General features: G+C 41.3%; 1 protein-coding gene across 2 annotated transcripts in view; it reads left to right on the top strand.

The window, feature by feature from the left end:
* TASP1 (taspase 1) overlaps positions 1-20,772 on the top strand; it is a 309,206-nt gene extending 288,434 nt beyond the window's left edge. For both annotated transcript variants that reach the window (XM_049651145.1, XM_049651148.1), the window contains one exon: positions 20,540-20,772. In XM_049651145.1, the coding sequence (XP_049507102.1) occupies positions 20,540-20,749 (210 nt within the window). In that variant the 3' untranslated portion in view covers positions 20,750-20,772. The remainder of the gene's footprint in view (positions 1-20,539) is intronic.
* The last annotated feature ends 376 nt before the right edge of the window (positions 20,773-21,148 follow it).

The following is a 21,148-nucleotide window of genomic DNA, read 5'->3' as shown; positions in this document are numbered from 1 at the left end:
TTGAGAAGCCAGTTACTTATCCTTCCAGGTGACTCCCAGCTGACTGTCAGTAAAGATTCTAAAGATCTTTAATTAGACGTTTCTTTCACTTGGTATCTAGTCTAACAAAAATTACCTAACCATTTCTTTTCCCATAAAACGTCCCCCCCCTCCCCTGCCAAAGTAAGTCCTTGGATTAGCCTGATATATATAGTTCCTTTCCCTGCAGCAAGATTGCCATGAAACTTTGACTCTTAATCAAATTTGGAGCAGGGTTCAGCACTCTTATTTAGAAACCAACTTCTTCCACCTTCATTTTATTAAAAAAAAAAGGGGGGGTCAATTTCATGTAGGTAGAATTTATATATTATGAAATATACCCATTTCAAATGTACTGTTCAATGAATTTTGGAAAACACATATTTCTGTGTAACTGCCACCACAATCAAGATATAAAACATTTTTATAACCCTGAAAGTTTCTCTAATGCCACTTTGCAGTCAGTCCCCCCTTTCCTTCTGGCTCTTAGTAATCACTGATCTGTTTTCTGTTACTACAGATTGGTGTGGGTTTTTTTTTTTTTTGCCTTTTATAGAATTTCATATAAATGGAATCATATGGTATGTACTCATTTGCATCTGACTTTTAAATGTGTTTCAGAAATGTATCCATGTTATTACATATAGCAGTAGATTACTTATTTTTATCTGCTGTATAGTATTCCACTAAATGAATACACCACAATTTATCTATTCTACTATTGATGAGTACCAGGTTTTTTCAGTCCAGGACTACTAAGAACAGTACTGCTAAGGATATTCATATTTAATTCATATTCATATTTAAGTGAGGGTGTATGTTTTCATTTCTCCTGGGTAAATACCTGGGAGTGAAAATCCTGGGTTAAATGGTATTTTACATTTTTAAAAAAATTTTTAACATTTATTTATTTTCAAGAAACAGAGAGAGATGGAGTGCAAGTGGGGGAGGGGCAGAGAGAGAGGGAGACACAGAATCTACAGCAGGCTCCAGGCTCCGAGCTGTCAGCATAGAGACCGATGCGGGACTCAAACCCACCAACAGTGAGATCATGACCTGAGCTGAAGTCAGACACTTAACTGACTGAGCCACCCAGGCGCCATTACATTTACATACGAATATAAGTATAAGAAATTACCAGACTGTTTTCCAGAGAGGTTGGGATCTTCCATTTTTACCATTATTGCTTCTTACCAGGGGTTTAAAGGGCCTTTGGGAAATGGGAGTTTAACAATGAAAAACATGGATATGTTGTCTTTTCTTTTTGGTGTTCTTCCTTTTGAAATATATTTCTCTTTCTTTTTCATTTCTGTGAAAGAGAAATAGCCAGAAGAAATCAAATGGTTATCTGATCCTGAAGATAAAAGAATTGAAGAGAATGTTAATGAATTCCTAACCTAACAGTGGTGAATTTTTCCTTCAACCTGCAAAGTTGTCCTTCAGACTCCAGTTCAGACTCCTTTTTCAGACCTGGAGATTACTCATTCCTCCTAGCTCAGCCCCAGTGGGGTAATCCTTTGAGGATTTCCCATAGTAGGCCTAGTAAATGTTTCTTTGGCACCACACCCTCTTCCTTTATAGCACTTAGTATAGTTTATAGTCACTGATATTTGTGGAATTCATCGATGAGTGTCTTTTCTCCTTACGTCATGACATGAAGAACCAAGCTTCTTTATCTCTCCTGGCTCACAGTAGAACTAAAAAATATATATATATATTTTTAATGAATGAACAAATGAATAAGAGAAATAGAAACAGGTTAACAGAACAAGACTGCCAAGCTAACGGTTGTGACTATACAAAAGTGGTTGAAATACATGTATTTGTTGACTGCCAACTCCCCAAAAAGACCATACCAGTACTCTACTGATCAAGCAAAACTGTTTATTACGTACTGTAATAAGGGAGAACACCACCTTGACCAAGTCTTAGTAGTAGCTTCAAAAGGAAAGGTCAGAACACATGTGTGTAGGGGTTTAGATCTGGTTTTGAGTGGTTAAAGGCAGATCTTTCAATGTGGGGATTCCAAATGGGCAAAGTTCACAAACAGGTAAAGGTTCTAGAGCAAAGTGTGTACTGATAAACAAGTAGGTCTGTCCCATAGAGCAACTTGTTGGCCGGAAAAGGGGCTGGTTGAGTAGTCCATTGTTTGAAAATAAGTAAATGTTCAGGAAGCTCCTGGAGCAAACACTGAGGTTATTTAGTAGACAAGAATTTTCTGGAACAAATGGTAAAGTCATGTTGATGTAGGCTTAGTTCTGTTAGTTATGAAGCTGCTGGCAGCTCCCAAAACCCAGTTCCCCAAGACTAAGTATAGAAAGGCAGATTATTTCTGTGACCTTTATATGCTGAATGAGGAGACTGTGCTTCACAACAATTGCTCATATTCTTGATTGTCAGGTCTGGAAAAATCTGTAGGCATGACTGGAATACTAACTTCTGCATTCCCACCTCTTGAATTTAAGCCATAAAACCTCTTATTATGTAAAATACTAACATCTCAACAACAAGTCCTGGAAATGAGATATGGGTTTGTGAGGCTCCTCTCTTTTTGCCTTTTCTCTGGCTCTCCTTTATTTTTTGACTTATGATTGCTTTACAAGACAAAACTTTAGTTTCCCTGTCAAGAATCCAGTGGGAATGAAGAGTTAGAGGAAATACCAGCAGCATGTTAGTCTAATAGCAGGAGGAAGCAGTAGGGCTGAGTTATGAGCAAGGCTGCACATGGTATCAACATAGCTATTTTGCTGCAAAGCGAGGAACAGTGAGCTTTCTATAGGACTCTTTGAGGTTGGGGGATCTCCTCGACCAAGATAAATGGGAGCTTAGGAGGAAGGAGACAGGAAGAGTTACACAGAGGCATTTAAGTGTAGCTAAGTTAAGTTGGCATCTCCCCACCAATCAGATCCCTAGTTACATCATGAACCATTCAGCTGGTCAAAATGGAAGACAGAGACAGCCTGTAAAGCATTCCAAAGGCACCATCACCATCACGTTACACGTAATTTGTGGCCAAGGCTTGACACACAGTGTTGGAGGAGGCATGCTAGAGCTCATGCAATTCCTCAGCCACGTGTATGGTGGGATAGGGATGTAGGAAAATTTCTGGCCATGGAAAGTAAACATCTCACCTCCAAAAGGGCAGAGTCCTGCAAACACCATGAAACAAAGACTCAGTATTGTGAAATGAGCCAAGAATTTCCCAAAAGGGAGGGTGGAGCTTGGGCATGGCTTTCCTTCTCTTCCCTTGTGTAATATTGTCACATCATCTGGGGGTATCGTGTGCAGAAGGGAGCCTTTAGAAAGTTGGCTGTGCTATAATTTATGGCTCCCCTCAGCAGCTAAATCTTTGCTTTCTGCTCTACAGCCCGGCAGCCATAATTCCTCTCTCCCTTTTTCACGTGTGTGTGTGTGTGTGTGTGTGTGAAATATATAGACATAATTTAAAAATTAAATAAGCCCCCAAATAACAAGGGCCTTACCAGTTCTTACCTCCAACTCCTGCTGCCCAAGGCCCACTTGCTTTCAACTGTTTCTTTCTTTTCTTTTCTTTTTTTTCTTTCTGATTTCTCTCTTTTTGCTTATACTCTTTCTGGATTATTCATTTTAGACCATATGTGTTGACTTCCTACTGTGTTAAATAAGGACACAATACCTTTGCACACTCCCTCCCCTTTTCCTCTCTCCCTATTCTCATAATTACATTGCAGTTTTTAGCTGAATCAATTGTCACTATTTATATTGTTATGGTTGGTAAATATGGTTGACCCCAAAACCAAGTAGGTATTGTGATTATCTTTTTTACCCAGTGCTTAGTTTTGTTGTTTTTCACTCCCAGAATTTTCTTGGTCCTACCTTAATTTTTTCCATCAAGTCTGTCAATCCCCACCTGTTGATATCTTTTCCAAAAGCTCAAACATGTCAGATAATTTGTTCTACTTATTTCCTCTGAAGTCTTCTCTCCTGAACCCCTGTGTTCTCCTGTTTTGATGCAGTCATTAGGGCTACCTCATGGTTGTCATCCTGGAGTTTTTTCACCATCACCCTGCAACTTCCCTTTTTGGATTCCTCGTTTTTTGAATCCCCATGTCTCCCACTTTCTTGGCTTACCCCCTCCTTTTGTAAGAAGGTTCACTAGTGGTTTCCTAAGGCAGGGTACATGGGAGGGACTTATTCCTTCAGTCCAGGGATGTGTCTGAAATGTCTTTATTGTCCCTCTTACAATAATTTGGAATTTGGCTGCATATAAATTCCTGGTCAAAACTCAATTGCTTTACTGTCTTCTAGCACATGTTTTGTTGTGACTAGTCCAATGCAAATTTCATTTCCCATCTTTTGTAAGTGACATTTTTTTTCTCCTTTTTTCTCTCTCTTTCTCTCTGGGATATTTTTTATGATCTTCTCTTTATTTCCACAAGTCTCACAGTGGAAGACTGTGAGACTGGTCACTCAGTGGACCCTTTCAGTCTCAAGGCACACTCTTTAATTATGGAATTTTTCTTTTATTATTTCCTTAGTCATTTCTTTCCCTCTCCATTCTCTAAGTGTTCAAAATAACTATTATTTGGATCTTGGATCTCCTAGATTGATTCCCTGAGTCTCTTAATCACTCTTTATGAAAAATCTTTGTGTGTATTTGTTCTTCCTGAGAGGTTTCATCTACTTTATTTTCCAAGCCTTCTACTGATTCTTTTAAATTTTAGCCATCTTATTTTAAATTTGTTAGAGTTCTTTCTTATTATTTCATTCATTATTGTTTATAGTTTTCTCTTCTTGTCTCATGGATGCAACATCTTCTCTTTTCAATCTAAGAATTAGTGGGATTTTTGTCATTTTCTTCTGATCTCCACATTATCTCTTTGACCTTTGTGTTTCTTTTTTCCCTAGTTCTTTGTTTCAGTTTTTGTGTTCTATGTTAGGAGACATTCCTCAACTATTTGGTGGTCTTTGGCTCTCTGTTGCTATTTCTTTTTTTTTTTTTTTAAGTTTATTTATTTATTTATTTATTTATTTATTTCTTTTGAGAGAGAGAGAGTGAGCAAGTGGCTGGGACTGAGGGGAGCAGAGAAAAGGGAGAGAGAGAAAGAGAGAGAGAGAAGAGAGAGAGAGAGAGAGAAAATCTCAAACAGCCTCTGCACTAGCAGCACAGAGCCTGAGGCGGGGCTTGAACCCACAAACCATGAGATCATGACCCGAGTTGAAACCAAGAGTCGGACTCTTAACCAGCTGAGCCACCCAGGCACCCCTCTCTGTCTCTATTTCTAGTAAAGTACTAAAGACATGACTGGAGACTTTATATGCCAGAAGGGCATCACAGTGGAATCAGGCAGTGGTCCAGCTGCTCTGTGGGAGGACTCCCAAATGTCAGTCAATTTCCCCACTGAAGAGTCTTCTAATTTTCTTACCAGAGGCTTATGCCTAACTGCTGGAGCAGTAGAGGTACATAACCCACTTCTTGGAAGTGTAGATGCTTGAGCTGACTGTGAAAGCCACATTGCCCAAAGGCTGAGTGTGGCACTGGTGATACATGAGTTGACTTTAGGGTACAAATGACTAAATATTTTTCTTTATAGTATATTTGCTCTAGTATGTGCTGGCAAAAATATAACTAGCACACCAAAACCATGGTGTCATGGATCATATCATCACTTAAGGCAAGCTAACTAAATGAGAGTGACTCAAGTTCAAACTATTAAGATCAATAATAGTACAAGATGGATAGAAACAAGGCAAAAAGAGAGTAGAAAGGGGACTCCATGTGGAATGATGGACAAAGCAAAGGGACAGAGATGTGTGGTGGGGAAATTACAAGTCCGTCTGTGTGTGGGTGTGGAGAGTGGAAAGAGTGGTCAGAGACTAGATTATGAAGAACAATGTATTTTTGTAAGTGTTACTTTAAAAAAATCTTTTAATGTTTATTTATTTTTGAGAGAGAAAGAGAGACAGTGTGTGAGTGGGGGAGGGGCAGAGAGAGGGAGACAGAATCCGAAGCATGCTCCAAGCTCCGAGCTGTCAGTACAGAGCCTGATGCAGGGCTCAAACTCACAAGCCATTAGATCATGACCTGAACTGAAGTCAGAGGCTCAACCAACTGAACCACCAGGTGCCTCTGTAAGTATTATTTTAACACTGGTTTGATGGTTGTACCGTGTCTAAGTCCAAGAGGCATCATGGTTACTCATTGTGGCTAATCCAAGTCAAGTCAATAAGTAATGATTTTCCTTTGAATTATTTACAACAGTTAAAAAAGGATATAGATTGGCTTCCTGCTGTCACATAGGAAGCTGCTGGTTTTATTTCCTGCTCCTCTCCTCTGCCCCCATATAGCCCTCATGCCCATCACTTCATTGGATATAGTACGATGAAAAAATGTAAATACATACTAACCCAAATCTCAGAAAACCTTAATCAGGAAGACAATTCTGCTATAAAATCTAAGTTAATGCATTCTCAATGAGTATACATATAATGAATTTGGGATTTCTTATCTTTGTGGATATTCTCATGTTTTCTACATCTGCACACGTTAGCTAAACTCTGGAACACAACATAGCAATTCAAGTGTTTTGTAACTTTACTGCCCAATGCAGTAACTACTAGCCATGTGTGACTATTTAAAGTTAAAATAATTAAATAAAATAGAACATTGAACGTCTCAAACTAGTCACATTTCAAGTGCTTTCTGGTCACATGTGATAAGTGACTGCAGTACTGCATATCACAGATATAGAACATTTTTATCACCAGAAGTTATCTTAGATCACACTGTCCTTTGGTTACACAAAGTCTATTCTTTTTTATTGACATATAATGGTTATATTATATTGTATTCATTTCAGGTGTATAACATAATGATTAGATATTTGTACAAAGGCTGCTTTTAAATTTTAGAAAATCTTAAAATAAAAGTAACCACCACCACAATTGTGACACAGAACAATCCTATAACCACCCAAATTTCCTCATGCTGCTCCTTTAGAGGCACAATTTCTCACCCTGCCCCCAAGCAATCACTAATCTAGTGTGTCTTTTCCCATAGTTTTACCTTTTCAAGGATATAGTATAGATTGAATCATATAATATGTTAACCTTTTGAGGCTGGCTTTTTTTTTTTTTATTTATTTAAGTTTATTTATTTAGAGAGAGTGTGTGTGTGTGTGCAAGCAAGGGAGGGGCAGAGAGAGAGGGAGAGAGAGAATCCAGAGCAGGCTCCACACAGTAAGCACAGAGCCGGATGTGAGGCTCAAACTCATCAACTGTGAGATCATGACCTGAGCCGAAAATAAGAGTCGGTCACTTAACTGACTGAGCCACCCAGGCGCCCCAAGACTGGCTTCTTTTACACAGCTTAGTGCCTTTAAGATTTATCCAACTTGTTGCATCTACCCAAGTCTTTGTGCGAATAGTATTCCATTATATGGTGGTTTCACAGTTTGTTAACCCACTCACCCATTGAAAAATATCTTGGCCATTTCTGTTTTAGGAGTTTATGAACAAAGCTGCTAAAACATTTGTGATCAGGTTTCTGTGTGAATTATAGGTTTTCATTTCTCTAAAGTAAATATCCAGGAATAGGGTTGCTGGGTAATATGGTAAATATATGCTTTATTGTACCAAAAACCACCAAACAGTTTCCCAGAGTGGCTATTCTGTGTTGCATTCCCAACAGCAATATATAGAGTTCCAGTAGCTCTGTGTCTTTATTAACACTTGGTATTGTCTTTTTTTTTTTTTTTTTTTTTTTTTTTGCCATTCAAGTACACATATAGTAGTATCTTCTGGTATTATTTTGCAATTCCTTAATGGCTAATTATGTTTTGCTTATTTACCATCTTTGCATCTTCTTTGGAGAGAGGCCTGTTCAGTTTTTGCCCATTTTAAAATTAGATTGTTTATTTCCACACTGTTGAGTTTTGAGAGTTATTTATATTTTCTGGTTATAAGTTCTTTGTCAGATACATGAATTGCAAATATGTCTCCCAGTCTGTATCCTTCTTTTCTTTCTTTTAATAGTGTCTTTTGTGGAGCAAATGTTTTTAATTTTGATGGTTCTCATTACTATTGCTCTGTAATAAATCTTAAAATGAGATAGCATGATTTCTCCAAATTTATTATTATTTTTCAAAATTGTTTTGGCTCTTCTAGTTGCATTTCCATATGAATTTTAGAGCCAGTGTTACTTTATCCACAAAAGAAAATCCTACTGGGATTGAGATTGGAATTTAGTCAAGTCTTTAGATCATTTGGGGGGAAAATTAACATCTTGACTATGCTGATTCTTCCCATTCATGGATGTGGTATTTCTCTCTATTTATTTAGATATTCCATGATTTCTTTCACTAATGTTTTGTAATTTTCCTCATATATATTCTGTATTTTTAGATTCCTACAGAATTATGTCATTTCTGGGGCTATTGTAAATCATATTTTTAATTTTTTTTATTTCTAACTGTTCATTGCTAGCATAAAACAAGATGATTGATTGGTTATCTTTCTTTTTTGAATTTTATTATGTTATCATTATTTTTAAAAGTAAACTCTACCTCCAACATGGGGCTCAAACTCACAACCCTGAGATCAAAAGTCACATGCTCTACCCACTGAGCAAACGAGGTGCCCCTACATGATTGATTGCTTTTAAATGTTGACCTTGTATCCTGTGACCTTGATAAGCTCATTTATTAGTTCTAGATTTTTTTTGTAGATTCCTTACAAATTTCTATATATACTATGATATTACATGTGAATGGGCAGAGCCTTCTTTCTAATATCAGGGTTTGGGTAACAATCTACTGAGGGATCAGATAGAAATTTCAAGTCATATAAAACAAAGCTGAGTTTTCTGGTCCCTTTCTTTTTCATTTCTATCTTTTTGATTGAAATTTGTCTTATATTATCTGCATGCTTTTCCTCCCATGCCCCTAATCATAAGAATAAATATTCTCTCAGTGATATGGCCTTGTGCTTTTGGTGACATGGTCTTTGTGAAACATTAACTATTCTAAAACCCAAACCAACTTTCCTAGATGTTCTCAAGAATAAGTTACCTGGGAGGTAAATGTTATATCTTTAGCACTAGTAATGATAATCTGAAGCTGGAGGCAGACATCCTTGTGATCCAGAGGCCTCCTCAGGAGCTCCTGATAATGGAATGGGAAAGCATCAGTCCCAGGAAGAGACAGCCTGCGGAGCCAAGGAGGAAGGGGCTGACATTTCTATCCCCTCAAAAGGCCCCTGGCACCAAACCACAGCTGGTGTCTTCCAGACATAGAAGTTCCATCATTTGTTTATGGGAAAATGGTCCTCCCACCACTGGCTGACCCCTCTTGACCCCAGGATTTTTCAAACAGCTTAGCCCACACAAATGACAGGCTGAAGTTAACTGTACCGTGCTAATTGAGGACTGTCAAAAATATCAACAGGCAGGAGGTGGCAGGACATGGGAGTTTTGCACGTCAGAGTTGCTGGCTCTTGTATGATGCACTTGATCTGTTGTGGGTCCAGAATTGTCCTAGGGAATAAGAAGGAAGGTGAGAGCTGCCTTAGCTCCCATGCTGTATGCCATTAATCTGGCACCAAAACAGGAAGCAACATCAATACTCAGGGCCAAAAATAAAGTTCAGGCGCCATGTCCAGAAGCCCTAAAGAGAAGACAAAGGGAGTCTTTTAATTAAGACTGACCAGATATAATAAACCTATGGAAACAGAACAACATGCTTTCTGGCATGCACTACACCACCCATACCACAGTATCAGTAGCTAAAAATTCACATCATTTGAATGAGAAGAGAAAAAAATAAGCCAACATGAAATTTATTAAGTCCCTAGGGATGGGTCAACTTACCACATTTCTTTCCTAGTAATGCACAGTTATGATTGGACTGTACTAAGTTCAATCTCTCTACCTCTCTATTATGTTCATCATAGAGGGGCTTCCAAAGAGGGCTGGGGCTGTTGGTGAGACCCATATTTTATACTTTTTTTCAATAAATACTCACCAACATTGGCCATACCTGAACTTTTGACAAGGTACAGGCACTTTATCTTTTTTTTTCCTATTCGTTTCCAATTTTATTGAGATATAATTCACATGTAAAATTGTTTAACGTATACAACATGATGATTTGCTATAAGTATATATTATAAAATGATTACCATGAGATATTTAAGTGTTCTTGATGATGTTGAGGCAGATTCAATCCATCCATCCATCCATCCATCTTTCAATCCATCCATCTACCCATCCACTCATCCATCCATCTACCTACAATTACCCAGCACCTACCATGTGCCTGCCACCTACTGATAGAAGTGCTCAGAATATAAAGTTGTACAACACATAGATAGCCCTGCCCAAGAAATTCATAGTCTTAGCTACCCTTTCGAAAAATATTTATCCATTTTTGAGAGAGAGAGAGAGAGAGAGAGCCAGGGAGGGGGTAGAGAGAGATAGAGACACAGAATCTGAAGCAGGCTCCAGGCTCTGAGTTGTCAGCAGAGTTCAATCCAGGGTTTGAACCCACAAACTGTGAGATCATGACCTGAGCTGACGTTGGATGCTCAACTGACTGAACCACCCAGCCACCCCCCTTTTTTTAAGAAGCCATGTTATTTTCTTTCTTCTTTCCCTTATTCATTTGACAAATCCTAATTATAATATAGCCACTTTGTCTTAAATTTTAAAGTAACTTTTATTTTTTTCTTTATGACTAAGAAAATAGAAGACAAACTGCTGTCAGTATGTCTATAAATATTCTTAAGACCAAAGTTTCTCAACATCAGCACTACCCACATTTTGGGTCCAATGAATCTTTATTGCAGAGGGATGCCTTGTATACTGTAGGGTATGTAGCAGCATCTCTGGCCTGCTACCCACTCCCCCTTACATGTCAGCAGCAACTCCCTGCCTACTTTCATCTTTGTTGGAACAACCAAAAATGACTCCTGAGCATTGCTGAATGTCTCCTAGGGCCTAACCACCTTAGGCCATTCTGGGTTCAGAGTGGGGTTTATTGACTGAATCCTATCATTCATCCCACTTCCCCTCCAGGAGTCTGGATGACACTTATCAGTTATCAGCTTTATGCATTATTCAGTTTGTGGCAAATGGACCACAAGTGAGCCTGACTGGTTTCATCCATCCAAAGTAAGCTGAGAAGCTGGAAGCAGAAAGAGGCCTCATTGTGCCTGTCTAAGGCAAGAATAGAGCCTATGGCCCTGCCAGAGCAGGTCTGAGAGGGCAGGAAAGGGGGAGGTTCTGTTTTAGGGTTTTGAGACAGAATGGCCCTAACTGACTTGTGTGCTGCCGACATGGCCAGTTAAGATAAGCTGCTGTATCCAGGTTGGAGGGTTGTCCCCACAGCTGGAAACCTCCTCTGAGAAAGCCACAGAGTTAGAAGGAGTTCCTGTTTTATGGGTCAAGGCAGGAATGTGAAGGACAGGCAAAGAAGAGTTCATGGAGAATTTTTTTCTATGAATGTACAGAAACATACATATTTTAAGTAAAAACCATATCCTACTGTGTTTTGTGGCCTTTTTAATATCGCACTGTATGTATGGTTTTATAAACCTTTCTTAGTTCCCATATCAACCCACATTAAATGACTTAAGACATCATTTGAAAGGGCTGCACATTACTTGCCTGTATGTAATGTATTCAGTCAATTCGCTTTTGACTGTTTTCAAATTTCTTCTGGTAGGAACACAATTAAGCATCTAGGAGATGAAGACTGAAATTTGCCACTGATTGTTGCCTACGGGCAAATTATTAGATGTGGCGTATTGGTTTAATGGTGTGTACTGCAATGCCCTCCTGAAAGGGAGCCCCGAATTATTTGTAGAGGAGCTAAAATAACCTCGCATAAATGAAGAAAGGGTAACGTAACAGATGCACTGCATACTTTTCAGGCTTCTCTGAAGCCCAGATAACTGCTAAAGTCTGGAGCCCCAGTTTCAAAGACTTGAGCCCTTTTGTGGATTTTGCTTTCTCCTAGCAGCCAACAGCTCCCACGGTCCTGGTAAGACTCTCCTCTCCTGTCCCTGGGCCACTTAACTTTTGGCACATTTTAGTGCTTTGCCACTGGCACCGAGGTGTGGTCAGAACCACTGTTTTCTTCTGGATTTGGCATCCCTGATGAAGTTAGGTGCATTTTCATAGACTGTGAGCCCCTCTGGAGAAGGCTATGTGTATATACTTTCAATTTTGTGTATATTTTGTAAATAAATTGTAAATAATTGTAAATAATTTCAATTTTCTGTATGTTTTGTCATCTTAGAAAAATTCTTCTCACAACCTCTTCCTGGGTTAGAAAATTCTTAAAGATAGCAAAAGATATGGCCAAGAACCTACCCTTGATGTGCAAACTAACCAATCCAGAGACCCACTTAACTCTATTTGGCCAATGCAACCCAGGAGACAATATTCCTCTGCCTTAATCATCCTACGGCCATGGCCAGTGCCGGGAAACTAGTAACCACTCCTAAAGCCCGGAGCCTGCTGAAAGTTTTCAAACTCTCAATCCTAAACTGTTTACCCTGCTCTGCCTGGTCTTTCCCCAGGAAACCCCAATAAAGGCTGTGGCTACAGCACAACCTTCGTTCCCATTTTCTGCCTCCTGACCACCCTCATGTCTTTCCTACATGGCCCTGCAAGGTGTGCCATGTGCCTATTGTCTCTAGGATCTGTAAGTATAAGAAATTTTGTTGTTCCCTGAACCTCTCCTCTGTCTCCTCTTATGGCCACACCTGCTGACTGTCTCATAAAATCTAAACCACTGGGGTGCAAGACAAGTCTTCAGGCTTTATGAAGCTGATCCCTAAGGCTTCCGATCTCAAGTTGTGGGGATTAGTTGTCACTTGAGTGCTTTTGCAACAAAGAATCTAGGCATTGATGTTTTTATTTTTCTGTTTTCAACCAGAGGACCCCATAAGGAAGGGCTGCTGGGATTCACCCTTCTGTTCTAGAAGTTCCTAGAAAAGTAGACTTTAACCAGGGTGGATTTTAAACACTACTGCCATTTACATACTGTCTAGAAATCAAAAGCTCACTTTGTTGCAGATTTCATATTTTTTTCTTCATCTCTCTCTTCCCCAACTTAAACATGACCCCAAAAAGTGCCGTCTAAGTTGTGAAGCAGGAGACAGACAGATCGCCAAGGTTAATATTTGTGTTTGGAAGCATGGCCCCGGTGGAACAGGCAGTAGCCCTTGAGCTGCCTCCAAAGTTTCTCTTAGCCAGTGTGTTGGTCAAACAGTCCTGCTCTTCATTCGCTTTTTACAGTTTGGGAGGGAGCTGAGTGTTTTCATGGGAAGAGACCGACTAGACTTTGAGGAGGCTGTGGCAGTGGTGGGGGCCAGTCCCCTGGGATCCTGCTCAACATCATCCCCAGCTGTCCCCTTCCAACCTCTGGCAGAGTTAGGAAAACCCACTGGATCTGGGGAAAGAGTGGAACTGATGGGGTTGGCTCAGCTAACAAATGCCCAGTGTTCTACCTACTCTGAATCTGGTGCCAAGGTCCATCCTCTAGAGACACTGACAGCTCTGTTCTGTAAGGCACCAGCCTTGCGTCACTCAACTGGGGATAGGTGCATACTAGACCTCCCTCATGCAAAATGTAGGCCCACTGGGAGCCATGCCAGAGCCCTGACATTGGATTCATGCAGGGGTGTTCAACTCAAGGAGGCAACTCATTTTTCTACTGGTGCTCTGTGGAGGTCAAGGACACCTTAGATTTTTGGGGGGAAGAACTGAGAGGTGCAGTGTCAGCCCTCTGAATTGCCTCTTAAGTGGAGCCTCAGGCCCCACCCTACTATTGATGGCTTCCAGTGCCCAAAGGCCTCATGGGTCAGAAAATGCAGCTGAAATGAACAAAAAGTTGGCCAACAAAATTCCCTACATTCTGCTTACTGCTTTAAAAAAACAAAAACAAAAACCTGTATGCACACATATAAAAACTAAACAGATATAAAAACAAAAATTTTAACTGTGGTATCTTCATTTTCTCCAACGTGGTGTATTGTCTTTATAACAACAAAAAAAAAAAAAAAAAAAAAAGGAAGAAGAAGAAGAAAAGAAATGTAGAAAGGAAACAACGCTAAAATTTTCACCAAGTTCTCAAAGGTAGAGTCAGGAGAGGTTAATGTTTCCAGGCATCCAGCCTGGCGAATGTGTGTAAACCTGCATGAGCCTGCAGAAGGTGGTAGTGGATTGAGAGTAGGTGGGAGCAGTTTGACTGGACACACTTACCTGTGTGGGGTCTGACCTCCCTACATGGAACTGAGTACAGTAGAATCCTGGAAGACTTAGGGCCTCCGCTATGCCTCAAGCCGAAGAAATCTTGGAAGCCCCTGGGGCTATTTCCTGGGCCTGCCATGACCCATTAATCATGTCAGCCCCTGAGACTGGAGGGGGGTGAACACAGGGCCAGCATAGAGGGAGAGGGGCCAGCACAGTGGGCTAAGGGTGTTAGGCACATGGAAAAAGCAAAGCCCTAGGAAGATGGGAGAAACACAAAGGATGCTGAAGAACTTGGCCTTAAGGGACATCCTCTCTCACACTGAGTATCAACCTTATGGTCTAATCTTACCTTTACCTCCCAGGAGGGTGGATGTTACTAAGTGTAACCAGGAGATCATTGAGAGAATAAAACTTCATTCCAGAAAAACTTCCCTGGGCACAGAGATCCCTACTGGCAGATCTTCTCTTAAATTCTGAGAATATCTGATTCTAAATGAAGGATCTCTCCCCCATCTCTTATGACCCAGCTTCCCATCCCATTATGTAGACAACTACCGCTTCCCTTTGCCTCTGTTTATTTAAATTAATTGTACCCTTTTATCAGGATCTGAAAAGTCTGATTCCAAATGTTTGGTTGAAGGGAACTCTGGGTTTGGGAATCCAGTCTGGGCGTGTGTGTGTGTGTGTGTGTGTGTGTGAATATTTCAGATACTGCAAACTTGAGGCTATCCCAAGACTGGCCCCCAACAATGATTCTGATTCCAATTTCAATATGTGGGGGCTTTCCCCATACCATCAAGCAAGCAATTCTCTGACACAAGTTGAGTGTCTTACCATTCAACTCAATTCTGACACTGTCTACCCTGAGATGGCTTCAGATCCCACAGGTAAAGGACTGAATCCTCCAAGACTGTCACCTCCCCTAACTTCAGATACCCTTCAGAAATCTCGGTTGTTACCTGTATGTCTACCAACTGGCTCTAAATCAGAGGTTCACATGACCCCCTCCTTAGGTTCAATTAATTTGCTACAGCAATTCACAGAACTCAGGAAAACCTTTTACTCACCAGATTGCCATTTTATTATTATATAACTCAGGAACAGTTAGATGGGAGAGATGCATAGGACAGGGTATGGGGAAAGGGCACTGAGCCTTCATGCCCTCTCTGAGTGTGCCTTTCTCCCCAAGTCTCCATGTAGTCACCAACCCAGAAGATCTCTGAATCACATTTTTCTGACTTTTTAATGGAGGCTTCATGACATAGTCATGATGGATTAAATCATGAGTCTTTGGTGATTGATTGAACCTCCAGCCTATCTCCCCTCCCCTATGGGTCATGGGGATGGGACTGAATGTTCCAGCCCTCCAATTACCTGGTTGATTCTCCTGGCAACCAGCCCCCATCCTTAGGTAGGGTCGAAAAGTCACCTCATTAACTTAACAAAAGGCAACTTTGCTGTACTCATTACTTAAAAAATTCTAAGGGTTTTAGAAGCTCTTTGTCAGAAACAAAGTCCAAATATATATTTATTATAAACCACACCCCCAGAGTCTGGAGATCAAGACCAAGAATACTACCTGGCCTTCATAGGTCATGCTTCTCCCCCTCAGGATGAGATTCCTGCTAGTGTCCCACAACCAAAAAGTCCATTGAATTACAGAAAAGAGAATATTAAACAAGGAAAGATGGAATCAGTCTGGGGTTGGGGAAGTTGAGAAAGAGGAGGAGAGCATCTACAAGCAGAAGGGCTAAAAGTGAGAACATTCCTGATTGGGGCAACCACTTGAAAGCATGCAGAAGCTGGTGGACAAGAGGGACTGATGGAAAGGCTGGCCTGGCTCTAGTGGCAGCTCTGTTTCCATTAGACTCGGGAATCCTCCCAGGTTCTGGATTCTGCAGGAATAGGCTCTGTTGGTTGGGGTCCTTGATGCCTTTCTTCCTACAGGTTGGCTGCAGCCACTGACTGTGGGAGCTGAGCAGGCGCTCTGCAAACAAGAGTCACAGCTGAAAGAAAAGGCTGTCAAGTAGGAGCTAGAAGCACAATTCACTGAGGCCTGAGGGGAGCTAGAAGCGTGACTGGGGGAGCCCTGTATCTCAGGACAGGGTCTGGCCATCTTTGGATGAGAAGAACTTCCTGACTAATGAAGCAGGGCAGGAAGCGCAGTTGCTTGGCCCAGTTCTACTGTCCCCTGGCCAATAGGGAGAAACATTAAAAGAAAGTAGATAGATTTCTTTTGTTTGTTTCCTGGTCCAAGCATGGTCTGGGGAGTCTCCTTGGCTTTTGGATTCAGAAACTTTCATGTGGGTGCGCACAGAATTTCGCATTGTCTCTAGAGCCAGAAAGCAAGTACCTGAGGAATGAAGGCCAACAGGGCTGTTTTTCCAAGAGCCCAACTGTGCCTCCCTCAGGCACTGCCGAGCCTCTGCTCTCCCAGGAGACTGGTGGATGAGCGTGGCCACTGCTTGTTTTGGTGGAGGTTCTGGCTTTCCCACATGGGCCTCCAGGCATATCTGATGCTGGCCTCTTGCCGGACCTCATTTAAGACCTCCGTGTGGGCGGCAAGGATTGGAAGTGGAATTTCTCACTTTCCCCCCTCACATGGGAATGCCCCCAAACAGACCCCTGCCAGAGGTGAGGGAGGCCAGGGAAGGGGCATTCATCCTCACTGGCCAGGACTCTTCCCTGACCCTTCAGCCTCTCAGCATGTTGCAATATTTCCTCAGAAAAAGGCTCCATCCTCGGAGGCTGTGCCAGCAAAGCGCATGAAAGCAGTTTTTCACTCTTCTTGAGACATTCCTTCCTGTATCTCTGCCAGCCACGTTCACTAGCTTCTCCTTGTCCAATACCCCAGATGGCCAGAAGTGACCCAACCTGGGCGGGCACCCACCCTCCAACATATACACCATCAGGGGGCACCCTGTTGGGAGTATTTGACCCCCCTCCTTTGCCCCCATCTTGTCCCCCTGTGTGATTTCACCAAACGGGACATTCCAAGGCCCTCTGCAACCCTTCATGTCACTTGTGCAATATCCAAACTTGAAAGCGGAGAAACCATGAGCCAGATAGTGTCAACCAAGGGCTAGGAGTTCCAGAAATTCATCAGGCTGGGAGTGTCCCTGATTTGCTGAAGTGAACTTGCCCTGTCACCCCTGGCAGGGCTGGCTGACAACTGGTCATGCTCTTGACTTGCACAATCTTGGTTATCAGGCAGACATGAGCACTGCAGGAGGAAGACTGTCTTCTTATTTTGGAAGGGAGGACTCCAGTGCCTGGAGGGCCTGTCACGGACTCTGCTGCCTCTGTCCCAGCTTCCAGGTCCTCTGACCACAAAACAATACTCTGTCACAGCTCATCTTAATACACATGGCAGACAGAACTGAGCCTTCTCTTTTCTGAAAGAAACATCCTGGAAATAGCATAAAGTCAAAACAAATAGAAAAACAAACAACCCATCCAGACCTGCAATCGGTGCCCCACGGGAAAAACAAGCTCTGTCTGGGTTTTTGGGCAGCGAAAATTTGGGATGGCTGGCCCACATGTGTGGCTCCAGAATACTGTCTGAGTATTGTAATTGATTGCTAAAACAGCCCCAAGTTCTTCCTAAATTTGCCTGTTACTTTGAAGCCCCTCCTCAAGAGGTGAAGTCTATTTCCTCACCTGTTGAACCTGGGCTGGCCTGTGGCTTGCTTTGACTAACAGGATGTGGTGGAAGTGAGCATGTGCCAGTTCTGAGTCAGGGTCTCAAGAGGTGTTGCATACTTTCTCCCAGTCTCCTGTGACCACCGTGCAAACAAGCCCAAGCTGCTGGAGGATGACAGACATATGGCTAGTCACCCCATTGCCTGACCGACAGCCATTCAACCACCAGACATTTGATTGTGGCCATTGTAGAGCAGCCAGTCATCAGCTGACCCTCTCCCCACCCTGCCATTTGATCATGGACACATGAGAGAGTTTGCCAAACCAGCCCAGATGAGAAGAACCATCCAGTGCATCCATAGAATTTTAATTTGTTTTGGGATGGTTTGTTATATAGCAAAAGCGAACTGATACACCAGCTCAGTCCATCATTAGGAGAAGGGTGGGGAGAAGGTGAGAGAGAGAGAGACTTTATAGGAGGAAAGTTGTCATGCCTGTTTGTTCGACCATCCCACATACACACCATTTCCTTTGCTTTATCACCAACCCTAATGTTACAGGATAGAAAAGTTGCTTAGACTCATATACAAAATGGCAGAATGGAGAGTCAGTCTCAGGACTTCTGACCTGTCTAGTGTTCTCTAGGGTCTTATTTCTCCCCACAAAAATTCGCACTGGGTGTTCATGATATTTGCAAATGCCAAACAGGTGACATAATTGGAATTCTTGCCTGGCTTTAGAATCAGAAAGACCAGGGTTCAAATGCTGGTTCCACCCTTCCGATGAGCTATGATCTTAGGCATGTGGCTTAAGAGTTTTGCAAAAGGAAAGATGAAAGTGTTTTGTTTCTAGAGAATTAGAAAAGTTAACATGCTTATTCTCTGGTTCTATGGTGACATTTTTGGAAATGTCTTAGCTTGGAATGCTATAACAAATTAACATAAACTGGTTGTTTTAAATAACATTTTTTCCTCATAGTTCTGCAGGTTAAAAGTCCAATATCAGGGTATCAGCATGGTTCGGTTCATGGTGAGAGCCATCTTCCTCAGTTGCCAAGGAATATCTTCTCATTGTATATACTCACATGGTAGAAATGAAAGCTAGCTAGCTCTCTAGCTTCTTCTTATAAGGACACTAATTCCATTCATGTGATCTCTTGTGACCTAATTACCTCCCAAAGACCCCACTTCTAAATACCATCACATTGGGGTCAGTGTTTCAACATATGAATTTTGGGGTAACACAAATATTCAGGCTATTGCAGGAAGCAAGTCCTTCTCCAGCACAATTATGAGCCCTGGGGCACCAGACTCTGTCTGGGTGAGAAGCTTAGGAAGTGAACCTTGCTTTGAATGTATTTGGCATCTCAACTGGCATTTAGAGTTGACCTCAGGCAAGTTTCTGTTTACTCAGCCCTTAAGCTGTAGGTTAGAGTATTTGCTAGAACTCACAGGGAAAAGCCTGAACATGTAATACGACTAAAAGAGGAGAGTATTTGCAACCATGATACTTGAATTTAAGCCCCAACTACTCCCTGAGCAACTCTAATCTCTTCGGCACTTTAGTTTTTTTTTTTTTTTTCTTTTTTTCCCCCTTAGTTTTATTGAGATATAATTGACATATAAGATTACATCAGTTGAAGGTATACTGTAATGGTCTGATGCATATAAATTTAATATATTTACATAATGATTGCCACAATGAAGTTCAGTTAACACCCATCACCTCATATAGTTACAATTTTTCTTCCTGTGATGAGAACTTTTAAGATCACCTCTCTTAGAAACTTTCAAATATGCAATATGGCACTGTTAACTGTAATCACAATCTCCTTACTTTCAAATTGGAGATGAAAGTATGAGATAACAAAAGGTAAGTGCCATAAGAGTATCAGTTATTATTATTATTGTCACAAGAGTAAAGTTATCACCGAAGATGATTAATTGGAGAATTTGAAAAGTTTTGGGTTAAACAAAAAAAAATGTGTATCTTACCTCCTTCAAAGGTGAGAACCTTTAGAACAGTGTCCACAGGTATGATAGAATTCTTGTCTAGGTAATTGGGAGTATCAGTTAGGAATACTGCATGTGATAGAAAATGCAGTTAGCAGTGGCTTAAATAAATAAATAGGCATTTTCTCACTTGATAAGAAGTCTGGTGGTGGAGGTTTTCTGGCATTGGTTCAGTTGCTCAATGATGCCCTGTGCCCACTCTGTCACCCTTAACATATTGGCTTTTATCCTCATGCTTACTGTATCATGGTCTCAAGATAGCTGTGCAGCTCCAGTCAAGGGGAAAAAGTGGAGGAATCACAGTGTTCTCAGAAACTCCCTTAGGAATTTTTTTTCTATTTGGCTCTTATTGGCTAGAAATGTGTCATATGACCACTTAAGTCGCAGGAGGCGCTTTGTGACTCTATACCAGAGATAACCAAATGAGAATACTTGGGAATGTGTGGTCCTCACTAACCAATAGTTATGCTACCGGGGAAATGTGAATATTTTCTCTTTTCTTTCTAATTTTTGCTTGCTTGGACTTCCCGATATTTTGGTAACAGATACATTTTGTGTTTTCATAATAAGAAAGACATTGATTAAGGACTACTATTCTAATTTTTTTTAATGTTTATTTTATTTTTGACAGAGAGAGACAGAGCATGAGTGGGGGATGGGCAGAGAGAGAAAGAGACACAGAATCCGAAGCAGGCACCAGACTCTGAGCTGTCAGGACAGAGCCCCACTTGGGGCTCGAACTCACAGACCGCGAGATCATGACCTGAGCCGAAGTTGGACGCTCAACCGACTGAGCCACCCAGGCGCCCCAAGGGCTATTATTTTAAAACTGATCAAATAAAAGACTGCAGCCTACTGTTTTCATATTGCACATAAGAATGACCTGATTACACATATGTTGTTGCCTGGTTGTGGTGTCTCCTTCTCTGGTCTCCCAAACTAAGCAGAAGATTAATTAATGCTCAACATGTGTAAAAGGTTGACAAACTGCCACTTGTGACTTTGGGGAAACAAAGTTATTTTGGGGAGTTATTCTATATCAAACCCTCTGCAGATTACTTTCTAGACTGTTGTTCTCCACTAAAAGATCACATATAAGGAAAGAACAACCTCTTGAGATACATAGAAACTAGTTCAAATGGGTAATTGCCAAACGTCAAACTTTGGTAGGGATGTGGTATGCAGGCAAAGTTTATAATCAGAATTCTGGTCTCTGAGTCTAGGAGAAAAGTCACCAACT

Source organism: Panthera uncia, assembly GCF_023721935.1.
Source record: "Panthera uncia isolate 11264 chromosome A3 unlocalized genomic scaffold, Puncia_PCG_1.0 HiC_scaffold_11, whole genome shotgun sequence".
Taxonomy (NCBI): domain Eukaryota; kingdom Metazoa; phylum Chordata; class Mammalia; order Carnivora; family Felidae; genus Panthera; species Panthera uncia.
Note: the sequence above shows the minus strand (reverse complement) of the source record. Positions and strands in the feature narration are given on the sequence as shown.